Here is a 13,515-nt window from a genome sequence, read left to right as displayed (position 1 = left end):
TTTAAATGATTCGAAACATGCAAGCCTGAATGACCTTTAACCAAAACAAACGATAAGTGGCAGAACTCCAACATGTTTTTCTTTATTCAAACAAAAGCATATTTTCTTACACATCAATCATTTATATTGCACAAAATCCAAAACACTTTATCAACGTTTATAACTTTGACAACTTGCATTAAAGCTGGGCAACATTTTTCCTCTCGCTTGTGGAAATATGAGCTTAAAAAAATGAGATTGTGCCAATTGTACCTTTAAGAATATGTTTTGGTTTCATCGTCAATACGTGGCTTGTGACGTACGAGCTGAGGAACATTTTATTGGAATTGACTTTCAGGTTATCTGCACAGTAAAAATGTACCAGTATTTTTTCACAGTCAAATACTGTAGTCAAAATTTATTGAACATTGCCACAAATTACTGTAAAATGCATCCTTATATTTCACAGCAATTGACTGTTTTCATAGTACAATACTGAAATCAAATGTTACTGTAATAATACAACTTACTGTAAAAAGTAAATCCCTGTATTTCACCGCCAAATAAAAATAATTGCTGCGAAATGTAAAGATACTTTTTACAGTAATTTGTTGTAGTATTACAGTAAAATTTGATTTCAGTATCTTACTGAAATAAGCAAGATTATTTCACAGTAAAATACTGAAATCAAATTTTACTGTCAAAATTATTATATCCTTATGTTTTACAGTAAAATACTAATTTTGATTTACTCTTAACATTACAACACTACTGTGAAAATTATGATACTGTATTCAACATTTACTGTAAAATTACAGTAAATTACTGTAAAAAATATCCTTACTTCACAGCAAATGACTACTATTTCACAGTAAAATACTGAAATCGAAATTTACTGTTATATTACAACAAAGTATTGTAAAAATGATGATATCCTTATATTTCACAGTAAAGTACTTTTATCAAAATTTACTGTGATATTACAACAAATTATAAAAAATATATCCTTTTATTTCACAGTAATATACTGAAATAAAATGTTACTGTAACATTACGTTACTGTAAAATTGATATCCATATTTCAATAATGCAATTGCAATTTACTGTAACAGTACAACACACTACTGTAAAAATTATATTCTTATATTTCACAGTAAAATACTGTATTCAACATTTACTGTAACATTACAGCATATTACTGTAAAAATATATCCTTATATTTCACAGTAATTGGCTGTTATTTCACAGTAAAATACTGAAATCAAAATGTACTGTAATATTACAACAAAATACTGTAAAAAACTATAATATTCTTATGTTACAGTAAATTTATTTCAATTTTGCTGTTACAGTAAATCACTGTAAAAATATATCCTTATATTTCACAGCAATTGGCTGTTATTTCACAGTAAATACTGGACAAAAAATGTACTGTAATATTACAAACTACTGTAAATTTGTGATATACTTATATTTCATAGTACAATATTGTAATCAAAATTTACTGTAACAGAGTAAAAAAATATATTTCACAGTAAAATAATGTCTTCAAAACTTGCTGTAACATTACAACAACTGATTGTAAAAATTATATAATTATATTTTGCAGCAATTGACTATTTCACAGTAAATAAAATACTGTACTCGTAGTCCTCTGTAATAAATTCTCTTGTACAGCAAGTGGCGCCATGACAGTAAATAATAAAATATCAACTGTGAAGTTACAGGATGTAGTTGAAAATGTATTGTAATTAACTGTAAAATCCCAGCTCTGCAGTTACAGTAAATTACAATAAACATTATTGTAAAAGTAATGCAATTCATTAGCCAGTAACTTGCTGTGAATATACAATGAACATTTTTACTGTGAGGATCATTCAAATATAGTTTTTCTCTCTAACTTGTTTTATTATATTCAAAATTAAATGAAATTCCTATGTGCATGTCTCTAAAATAGAATTACAATGATATAGTACAAATACAAATGTACACCATTATTTCATATGTACAGTCAATATTATAATTATATTTTTGAAAAATATCTGGTTTTATTGAATACCAGTGATACTCGTACCAAAGTTTAAGAATCAATAAATCCATAAATCTTCCCCTGTGAGTCCATTGGCAGTCCGAAAAGTGCAGAAGAAAAATGTCAACACGTGCAGTTGTCCCTCGCCATATCTCGCTTCAAGTATTACGGCTTCACCTGTTTTTTAGGGGGAAAAAATAGTGCCCTAAATTAAGTATTTTCAAGCATACAAATGGCTAACTAAACAAAAAATATCCATACTACACTAGTAATGGCCATTAGAGGCCTACTGAAACCCACTACTACCGACCACGCAGTCTGATAGTTTATATATCAATGATGAAATATTAACATTGCAACACATGCCAATACGGCCTTTTTAGTTTACTAAATTGCAATTTTGAATTTCGCACGGAAGTATCATGTAAAAACGTCGCAGTATGATGATGAGTGCGCGTGACGTCACGCATTGTAGTGGACATTTTGTTCCAGCACCGTTCCCAGCTATAAGTCGTCTGTTTTCATCGCATAATTCCGGAGTATTCTGGACATCTGTGTTGCTGTATATTTTGCAATTTGTTCAATGAATAACGGAGACGTCAAAGAAGAAAGCTGTAGGTGGGAAGCGGTGTATTGCAGCCGCCTTTAGCAACACAAACACATTGTTTACATTCCCGAAAGATGACAGTCAAGCTTTACTATGGAACATAGATGTCAAGTGAACACGGTTGGATTGGACCACACACACACAAAGTACAGTGTATTATGCAGCGATCATTCTGAAAGAGTGTTTCGAAGAGGGTCCCTTGGGAAGGGCAGAGATGGGCCTCGCCGCCACCCATCGACTGGTGCTGAAGAAAGGTGCGGGGCCGACCTTCAGGTTGTACAGGTACGACCATATAATCTCACTAAAACACTAGTAACACAATAAGAAGATAAGTTTTCCAGAATTATCCTAGTAAATTTGACTAATAACATCTGAATCACTCCCACTGTATAGTCTTTTTTTTTTTCTAATCCTTCACTCTCACTTTCCTCATCCACGAATCTTTCATCCTCGCTCAAATTAATGGGGAAGTCGTCGCTTTCTCGCTCCGAATCGCTCTCGCTGCTGGTGGCCATGATGGTAAACGATGTTCAGATGTGAGGAGCTCCACAACCCGTGACGTCACGCGCAGATTGTCTGCTACTTCCGGTAAAGGCAAGGCTTTTTTTATCAGCACCAAAAGTTGCGAACTTTATCGTCGATGTTCTCTACTAAATCCTTTCAGCAAAAATATGGCAATATCGTGAAATGATCAAGTACGACACATAAAATGGACCTGCTATCCCCGTTTGAATAAGAAAATCTCATTTCAGTAGGCCTTTAAAAGAAAGTGTTTAATTCATGCCTAGAGGGTTTTCATACTGTTGAAAAATGTATTTAGAAGGTCATAAACAGTTTTTTTTTTAATTCAATTTCTACTTGGCGGAAATCTGTTTATGTCCGGAACCAATTAACAGCGATAAATGAGGGACGACTGCAGTGCATTACTTGCTAATCACTGCACACTGGTCAGGAAACGCATCACACACAGCTGCCAAATAAAGTGTAACAGTGTATGAATAATGTCAGTGTTTATCAATAACAACACTAGTGAAACTGTACTTATGTTGGATTTGCTATTCCAGAACATAACCATTTCCTATAGAAGCCATGAAAAACAAACCGTATCAAAATAAGCTTTTTTTTTTCTCCCCCCAGTCCGGTGTCCTCAGTAAGTGTTCTGACACGGGTTGTCGGACGTCTGGCAACCCATGTTGGGATACTTCACCCGCACGCGGAACAGTGTCCCGTCGGCGCACATGCACAGCTTGTACCTCTCGGTGGCGCCGTCAAAGTACACGTCGCCCTCCGAGTTGGGAATGCGCGTGGCGTTGAACATGACCGACCCGTTGAGGACGATGCTGTTCTCCTGCGAGAGGGAGGGGGACAAGGGAAGGATTTTGTGGCAATTCTGTGTACTCGTTTGCAAGTCTGCGTCGTGAGTTGCTATGGGGACAGTGCCCCAATTTGTCCAGCAGATGGCACTGCCTTTTATATTCATACAGACTACTGTTGAAAGGATTAAATTGTGTTTTTAAAGAAAATGGTTCTAATACCAAATTGATTTATTGGGCAGTTTGCATTCCGCTCTACAAATTCTGCCTAGCAACAAGTGGCCATGTTAATGTTTTGACCAAAAATATTTATTTCTCCAGCACCCTCGCGACCCTGAACGAGACAAGCGGTAGTAAATGGATGGATGGATGGATGTTGAGTTTAGATTAAATAACTTAATTTTTTGGAATTTTCTTTTTTAAATGGACATTTTTAGGATCTTTTTTCATTTTATTTTATTTGTTTACATTTTGGATAGTTTGCATGTTGTTCTTTGAATTCTGGCCACACATGTTGAATTACATTTTTTTTATTTATTAGGAAAGTGGTTCTATTAGCGTTTTTTTTGTTTGTTTTTTTCTATTGTGTTTCCTGTCCTCACCGGGTTGTTGTTACCGACCAGGAGCAGGTCCTGGTCCTTACGACCTCCCACGGTGCTCCTGTGTAACATGGCCACACATGTTGAATTACATTTTTTTTATTTATTAGGAAAATGGTTCTATTAGCGTTTTTTTTGTTTGTTTTTTTCTATTGCCCTATTAGACAATTTACATTAAGCCCCCTGAATTCTGCCTAGCAACAGATCGATGATTCCTCCAAGAGTTCCCTCAGGAAAATTAAAATTCCAGCAGCAGTGTACAGAATTTAAATCAAATTTAAAAAGTAAATAATGGGGGTATAAATGGAAACAAAATAGAAAAATATTAAAATAAAAATGAAACGCAACAATGGGAATAAAAATATAACAGTAAAATAAGAATATAACAAGAGAAACTAGGCAGTAGTGACCAACAGGTGGCCACGCAAAAGATTTGACCAAAAATAACCCTTTTTTGGGCAGTCATTTTTCAAAAATAATAAATAAAAATACTGCATGTTGATGTTTGATTAAATTTAATTTAAAAAATAAATAAATATTATTGTTCAAACAGCATTGTTTTTCCCCGCCTTCCTCCTGGACAAGCGGTAGAAAATGGATAGATGGATGAATGTCTGGTATAATATATTTTTAATTGAATAGGGCAGATTGCATTCTGCCCTATTAAATCTGCCTAGCCACAAGTGGCAAATTGAATGATATTTATATAGCGCTTTTTCTCTAGTTACTGTACATTGATAATGCCATTATCTACATAAGCTACATTTAAACCAGTCTGGGTGAAAGGTGGGTGAAGTGTCTTGGTCAACGACACAACGGCAGAGACTAAAAAGGCAGAAACAGGATTCGAACCAGGAAACCTCAACTTTTTCACACATTTAAATTATTATTATTTTTTTTTAAGAATACTGTTGTAAAAGTGTTGTTTTGGAATGGGTGTGTCAAGTAAATCATTGTTTTATTGACCCACTGGGCACTCTGCCCTATGAATTCTGCTTAGCAACAGGTGGCCATGCAAATGATTTGACCAAACATATTTTTTGCGATTCACTTTTTAAAAATAAATCTTGCATGTTTACAAAAAGTACAACCTTCAGAAAAATCCCGCTTTGACGCAAACTTGTAAAAATATGCCTCTGCACTTGCGGAAATGCCGTCATACACGGCGTTAGCATGACTAGCATCAAAGGATTAACCCAACAAGTGTGCTTATTTTTTGTCTTTTTAGGTGAACCAAGGAACTACAAGAGTTATGAGGATCCTAATAAGAAGTTTCGTAAAGTAAGCAAACTTCAAATTCAGCAGTATCCCACAACTTTTGTCTAACGCCACCATATTTTTAACTTCTTTTTACACCAAAAAGAGTAGTAGCGTTAATAATGGTCTCCATTATTAACGCTACTACTCTTTTTGAGTAGTTTGAGACTACTCTTTTTGAGTAGTTTGAGACTGGAACAGATTATTAAACATTACTTACAGCTCTGAGCTCGATATCTCCACCCATCTTGAACTCGACGGTGCGCCCCATGATGTTGACGCCCTCGTTGCCGCGAATGATAGCCTTGCTGTCCCCCCTGATGTGGAGGTCAGACGCGGCGTTGCTGGTTATCTTAGCGGAAGAGACACACGTCGCACGTTAGCTCGCCTCCGTCTGGTTTGGGTGCAGGTGTACCTAATAATACGGCGAGAGAGCGATCACCCGTTCCGTGGACGCCTTTTTGACGCTCAGCACTTTGACGCCTTTGGGCAGGTGGAACTCGTGGTTGTCGAAGTCAGTGCTGAAGAAGGTGGCCTGAGTGCGAGGGTCGGTGAAAGAGATCCCCACGTCGCTGACCACCGACGTCTTGTCTTTGTCCACGCTCAGCTTGGAGGTGCCTTGCTGGAAGACCACCTGCAAGGATAAAAGGGGTTTAGTCCGCCGCCGCTCACTCGCTCCCACACACGAGTGTTTCCTGTCCTCACCGGGTTGTTGTTACCGACCAGGAGCAGGTCCTGGTCCTTACGACCTCCCACGGTGCTCCTGTGCAGCGGGTGGACCACGCCCATGTCCGCTTTCTGCTTGAAGCGTAGAAGACCCGATTCATGGAACTCCATACTGTCGCAGCCATTGGGACCGATGCGGATCACCGTCCAAATCACCAGCGTGATCTGGGGGACAAGTGGGTACAGACTCTTAAAAGGCCTACTGAAACCCACTACTACCGACCACGCAGTCTGATAGTTTATATATCAATGATGAAATCTTAACATTGCAACACATGCCAATATGGCCGGGTTAGTTTACTAAATTGCAATTTTGAATTTCGCGCCGAAATATCCTGCTGAAACGTCTCGGTATGATGACGCGTGCGCGTGACGTCACGGATTGTCGAGGAGATTTTGTTCCAGCATCGTTCCTAGCCATAAAGTAGTCTATATTCATCGCAAAATTCCACAGTATTCTGGACATCTGTGTTGCTGAATCTTTTGCAATTTCTTCAATGAACAATGGAGACATCAAAGAAGAAAGCTGTAGGTGGGAAGCGGCGTATTGCGGCCGCCTTTAGCAACACAAAATCAGCCGGTGTTTCATTGTTTACATTCATGAAAGATGACGGTGAAGCTTTACTATGGAACAGAGCGGTCAAGCAAACACGGTTGGATTGTACCACACACACAAAGTACAGTGTATTATGCAGCGATCATTTCGAAAGATCGTGTTTCGAAGAGGGTCCCTTGCGAAGGGCAGAGATGGGCATCGCCACCACCCGTCGACTGGTGGTGAAGAAAAATGCGGGGCCGACTTTCAGGTTGTACAGGTAAGACCATATGATCTCACTAAAACACTAGTAACACAATAAGCAGATAAGGGATTTTCCAGAATTATCCGAGTAAATTTGTCTAATAACATCTGAATCGCTTCCACTCGCTTCACTCTCACTTTCCTCATCCACGAATCTTTCATCCTCGCTCAAATAAATAGGGAAATCGTCGCTTTCTCGGTCCAAATCGCTCTCGCTGCTGGTGGCCATGATTGTAAACAAAGTTCAGATGTGAGGAGCTCCACAACCCGTGACAAAACTTGCGAACTTTATCGTCGAGGTTCTCTACTAAATCCTTTCAGCAAAAATATGGCAATATTGCGAAATGATCAAGTATGACACATAGAATGGACCTGCTATCCCCGTTTGAATAAGAAAATCTCATTCCAGAAGGCCTTTAATTATCAGTCAAAAATTAGCATTATGCTTTAGCTGCTACCCTTTACCACAAGGAAAAAAAGTGTAAACATAAAAATATTGTATTATATTTGATAGTAACGGGCTCTCTTGCAAACTTGGGTATCAATACAATACCAATTAGTCATAGGTGACACCATTACGGTTTGTAAACAACAAAAAACACACAACATATTTTTGTGGTAAAACAAGGAAAAAGCCAGCATCGGTCATATACTGATAGTACAGTGGCCGTTTTATTTCCAGAAAAGGGAGCTCCAAAAAAATCCAGCGAGCTGTCGTACTCACAATGAGGTTGATCAAGGCCAGGAGGAAGAGGAGGACAATGATGCACACGGCCATGTTGCCTTTCCGTCCTCGGAGGCCCGTTTTGTGGAGACGTTCCTCCTCAATGGGGACGTAGCCCGCTCTGAAGTTACTGTTGTGCTCCTTGTTGACGTTTCGTCTCTCGATGGCCTTTTCCCGCATGGACTTCTTCCCCGGCCCGTTGGAGCTCTCCTGCAATGGAACACACCAGTGGTTTTCAAACTTTTTTCACCAAGTTCCAGCTTAAGGCCCCGTTTACACTAAGGGTATCCACCTAACCTTATCCTTGTCCACACACACACACACACACACACACACACACACACACACACACACACACACACACAGTGGTCGTTGAAGACCTCCTCTTCCCCCTGTCAGCCGGCGCAAACGGTGATGGGTCAAATGCAGAGAATAATTTCGCCACATCCAGTGTGTGTGTGACTATCATTGGTACTTTAACTAATACGCATGCACTGGAAATGCACACGTCATAGTCACCACCAGTGTTGCTTTGTTTGCAAGTTCTTAAATGTAACTTATCTGAACAATATCCAGTGTTGTGGTATTTTAATTAACTGGAATCCAGTGTGCTGTGAGGCCTTATTGTAGTGAATCACACCTGAGCCATCATAAATTAATCAAATCTTTATTGGACAAGAAATTAAACAATGTGACAAAGAACATTTGACAACAATCAATCTAGGGATCTAGATATCTGGTCAGGACATTCCTCACTATTTTGCCTTCACCTATACTGTCCATTTGTTTTTGGTGACTTGATATACTCTGGACCTAGATGTTGAGTCTGCGACATACATGGCGGACAATAGCTAAAACAGTCTGCTTTATCAGTCCAAAAGCATTCGCTGTTTTCCATAGTTAGTCTTCCCTCTTTGGTCAGGTAAAACTAAACACAGGCAATTTTTTTTTTTAATCACATCCACGGGAACCTGCATTTTCATTGTCTCTCCTTCTACAAATGGACAAAGTTTTTCGGTAAGTCGAATCACAGCTGATTCACGCATTCGAAAGATCTCTTGCCGTCTGAGAAGTGTTGTATCCAAAATAGCTGCAATCGGTTTCTCTTAAGGTATTCATGTGTGATTTTCACAAGCGTCTGTACATGTAGAAGAATGTTTGGATTTCCACTGGTTAGCTCCGAGTTACGAAACTGCTTCATTATGCTTCATTACCTGGCTGTGGCGCGTTCTTTCTGACGTCACTTCCTGTGAGGTGCGCGTTCTTTCTGACGTCACTTCCTCTCCGAACTCAGTTTGTAAACGATCAATGAGTCCATACAGAGCAAAGAGCCGGAGATTCAAGAAATACACGGCGCACTTACCTGTGTAAAAATTTGTCCGAGAAGGGGAACCTTAAACGCTGGTTTAGTGTGGCTGAAACGGGGCTTATACTAAATGTGCCTCTGGATTTTTTCAACGCAAAAAATGTGCCTTGGCTCAAAAAAGATTGAAAAACACTGCCCTAGACTGATCGTATGTCCTCCAAACGGGAGCAAACACTTCATGGTACATACCCAGTGGGATACATTGTGGTCGATCTGTGCACATGCATATTAAAAAGCGTCTGTTTTAAAGGCCTACTGAAACCCACTACTACCGACCACGCAGTCTGATAGTTTATATATCAATGATGAAATATTAACATTGCAACACATGCCAATACGGCCGGTTTAGTTTACTAAATTACAATTTTAAATTTTCTTGTTGAAAACGTCGCGGAATGATGACTCGTATGATGATGCGTGCGCGTGACATCTCGGGTTGGAGGGGACATATTAGCAGTCGTCTCTTTTCATTGCATAATTACACAGTAATTCGAACATCAGTGTTGCTGAATCTTTTGCAATTTGTTCAATTAATAATGGAGACGTCAAATAAGAATGCTGTTGGTGGAAAGCGGTGGATTGTAGCTGCCTTTTGTTGGGAAGTTTTAACACAGAACGGTCAAGCGAACATGTTTCTCTACGTCATCCAGCAAGTTTTTGGATGGGAAAATTGTGATATTAAGTCGGCTCTTACCGGAGACTTCGGTGGATTATTGGACCTCCTTCTGTAGCTGTCAAAAAGCCAGCTGTGATCTTGGCTCCTCGGCTTTTCTCAGAGACACTGGCGTTCACTGCAGCCATCCGACTTTCAGGTATGACAGTATAATCTCACTAAAATACTATTAACACAATAAGCAGATAAGGTATTCTCCAGAATTATCATAGTAAATGTGTCTATGTGTAAATGTGTCTAGTAAATGTGTCATAGTAAATGTGCGTGGCGCAGTGGGAGAGTGGCCGTGCGCAACCCGAGGGTCCCTGGTTCAAATCCCACCTAGTACCAACCTCGTCACGTCCGTTGTGTCCTGAGCAAGACACTTCACCCTTGCTCCTGATGGGTGCTGGCTGGCGCCTTGCATGGCAGATCCCTCCATCATTGTGTGAATGTGTGTGTGAATGGGTAAATGTGGAAGTAGTGTCAAAGCGCTTTGAGTACCTTCAAGGTAGAAAAGCGCTATACAAGTACAACCCATTTATCATTTATTTATCTAATTACATTTGAAACGCACCCACTGCCGCCGCCCGGAGCCGTCGCTTTTTCTTTTTTTTTTTGTGCCTCACTCTAACTTTCCTCATCCACAAATCTTTCATCCTCGCTCAAATTAATGGAGGAATCGTCGCTTTCTCGGTCCGAATAGCTCTTGCTGCTGGAGGCTATGATTATAAACAATGTGAGGTTGTGAGGAGCCCTACAACCCGTGACGTCACGCACACATCGTCTGCTACTTCCGGTAAAGGCAAGGCTTTTTTATTAGCGACCAAAAGTTGCAAACTTTATTGTCGATGTTCTCTACTAAATCCTTTCAGTTAAAATATGGCAATATCGCCAAATGATCAAGTATGACACATAGAATGGACCTGCTATCCCCGTTGGAATGAGAAAATCTCATTTCAGTAGGCCTTTAAAAAGCGTCTGTTTTAAGAGAACATTTACAGCACGAAATCAACGCATTGGTGCAACGTCACATCTATGTTTTACCATTCCTGTGTCGTACGTGAACGTCTCATCATTATTTAAGTGTCAGAATGCCTTCAGTCCGCCTGTCTGTCTGCGGCCATCACTAAAAATACACCGCTCCCGATTTAGCATCAAAATAAGTGCCACTAAAGGCCACATTTGTGTGCTCCTAACGTTAAATGGCCGACACACACGCCTGCTAAAAAAATACGTTTTGCTGTTATGATTCTGAATAATAATAAAAATAATAATAATCAATTCGACTCGTTGGCCAGTATTTATCCCAGCTAGGTGAGCTAAACAACGCTAAGCTATATCTTGGTTGAACTAAGAACAAGACAGCAAACTTAGAAGTGAGTCAGAAAGGGAGAAAACGGCAATAAATGTAATAAATGATGAAAGTAACGGACCTGCTCGGACGCCATGTTGACCCTCCCTCTCCTGCTGGCGGAGTGTGCGTTCGAGGACAGTACCACTTTTAATTCCGTCCTTGGAGTCAAACAATAACACGTTTTGTTGTCAAATACTTCAACGTGGACGTCGGGTAGCGTCAGTAGAAACTAAATAATATCTCTGATGTGTATTATGGCCGCTAAGTGGATTCAAATAATGCATAATTCCACTTTTGTAAAATGGTACATTCCAATGCCACGAGCCAATGTGGGGAGGTTCCCAAAATAGATCACCATTCACGTATTTCACAATAAACTACAATTTGTCATATTTAGTTTAGTAAATATTTAGTGATTCCAGGAATTTCTATTAGCCACATTAAACAAAATGTGATTATGTCATGACACTTTACCCACCTGCTCCCAGTGCCACCCACACTGGTTTAAATGTAACTTAGATATTGGGTGTCACTATGTAAAGCGCTTTGAGTCACTTGAGAAAAGCGCTATATAAATATAATTCACTTCACTATTTGAATCGATTTTTTCCCACACCCCTAATATAAAATATGTATATGTATATATATATATATATATATATATATATATATATATATATATATATATATATATAAATACTTGAATTGCAGTGAATTCTAGCTATAAATATAGTCCTCGCCCCGCCCATCTCAACCCCCTCTCCACCCCCACAATCTCCCGAATTCGGAGGTCTCAAGGTTGGCACAACGACAGTAACTAGGATGGCACAAGCGTGAATCGAACCTGCAACCCTCAAGTTGCTGGCACGGCCACTCTACCAACCGAGCTATGCCGCGTCAAATACGAATCACGATTCAGAATCGATCCTCTTTTTTTTTTTTTTAAATCGATTTTTTTTTAATCAATCCAACAAAAAAATAAACAGCAATACCATAACAATGCAATTCAATTCCAAAACCAAACCTGACCCAGCAACACTCAGAACTGCAATAAACAGAGCAATTGAGAGAAGACACAAACACGACACAGAAGTAACCAAAAATAGTGAAACAAAAATTAATATTATCAACAACACTATCAATATTAGTTATAATTTTAGCATAGCAGTGATTAAAAATCCCTCATTGACATTATCATTAGACACTTATAAAAAAAAATTTAAAAAAGAACAATAGTGTCACAGTGGCCTACACTTGCATCGCATCTCATAAGCTTGACAACACACTGTCCAATGTTTTCACAAAGATAAAATAAGTCGTATTTTTGGTTCTTTTAATAGTTAAAACAAATTTACATTATTGCAATCAGTTGATAAAACATTGTCCTTTACAATTATAAAAGCTTTTTTTTTTTTTACAAATCTACTACTCTGCTAGCATGTCAGCAGACTGGGGTAGATCCTGCTGAAATCCTATGTATTGAATGAATACAGAATCGTTTTGAATCAGAAAAATATCATTTTGGAATCGAGAATCGCATTGAATCGAAAAAAATCGATATATAATCGAATCGCGACCCCAAGAACCGGTATTGAATCAAATCGTGGGACACCCAAAGATTCACAGCCCTAATATATATATGTATATATACATATATATGTATATGTACAGTATATGTAAGAAATACTGGAATTTCAGTGTTCAGTGTTCATTTATTTACACATATACACACACAACACTCCTACTACTCATTGTTGTATTTGAAGTGCAATGCTTTGCAGCCAGTAGCACAGCCTTTGAAGCAGTAGCAGCATCTGTGAAATTTAATTTGCAGGAAAGGAGTGAATTTCGGGCTGAATTGTCCATCCTCGTTCTATTCTCTTTCACTATCTTTTTCTAACCATGCTGAACACCCTCTCTGATGATGCATTGCTGTGTGGCACGCACAAAAGTGTCTTCATCAAATGCACAAAAGTCTGGAATCTTCCATCTCTCCCTGGCATAACCCTTCCCCCTTCGAGCTGTCCTGGGTAAATTGAAATTCTTGTTTCCTATCATTTTGGAACTTGCAAGCGTACTTCTTCTTCTTACTCATCGTCGCCATGAC

General features: G+C 38.9%; 1 protein-coding gene across 1 annotated transcript; it reads right to left on the bottom strand.

Moving 5' to 3' along the window:
• Window positions 1-66: 66 nt before the first annotated feature.
• sgcb (sarcoglycan, beta (dystrophin-associated glycoprotein)) lies at window positions 67-11,642 on the bottom strand. Its single transcript, XM_061888869.1, has 6 exons — window positions 11,488-11,642; window positions 8,034-8,243; window positions 6,490-6,675; window positions 6,227-6,418; window positions 6,005-6,136; window positions 67-3,963 (listed from the first exon to the last, which is right to left on the bottom strand). Exons 1-6 carry the CDS (start codon window positions 11,500-11,502, stop codon window positions 3,763-3,765), a joined length of 936 nt encoding a protein of 311 aa, XP_061744853.1. The 5' UTR covers window positions 11,503-11,642; the 3' UTR covers window positions 67-3,762.
• Between the last annotated feature and the right edge of the window lie 1,873 nt (window positions 11,643-13,515).

This window comes from Nerophis ophidion, linkage group LG26 (assembly GCF_033978795.1).
Source record: "Nerophis ophidion isolate RoL-2023_Sa linkage group LG26, RoL_Noph_v1.0, whole genome shotgun sequence".
NCBI lineage: Eukaryota > Metazoa > Chordata > Actinopteri > Syngnathiformes > Syngnathidae > Nerophis > Nerophis ophidion.
Note: the sequence above shows the minus strand (reverse complement) of the source record. Positions and strands in the feature narration are given on the sequence as shown.

Coding starts and splice junctions, on each gene's coding strand:
- sgcb (XM_061888869.1), bottom strand. Junction 6,676..8,033: donor TGGCCTTGATCAACCTCATT/GTGAGTACGACA, acceptor CTTGTCCCCCAG/ATCACGCTGGTGATTTGGAC. Junction 6,419..6,489: donor TGGTCGGTAACAACAACCCG/GTGAGGACAGGA, acceptor TTATCCTTGCAG/GTGGTCTTCCAGCAAGGCAC.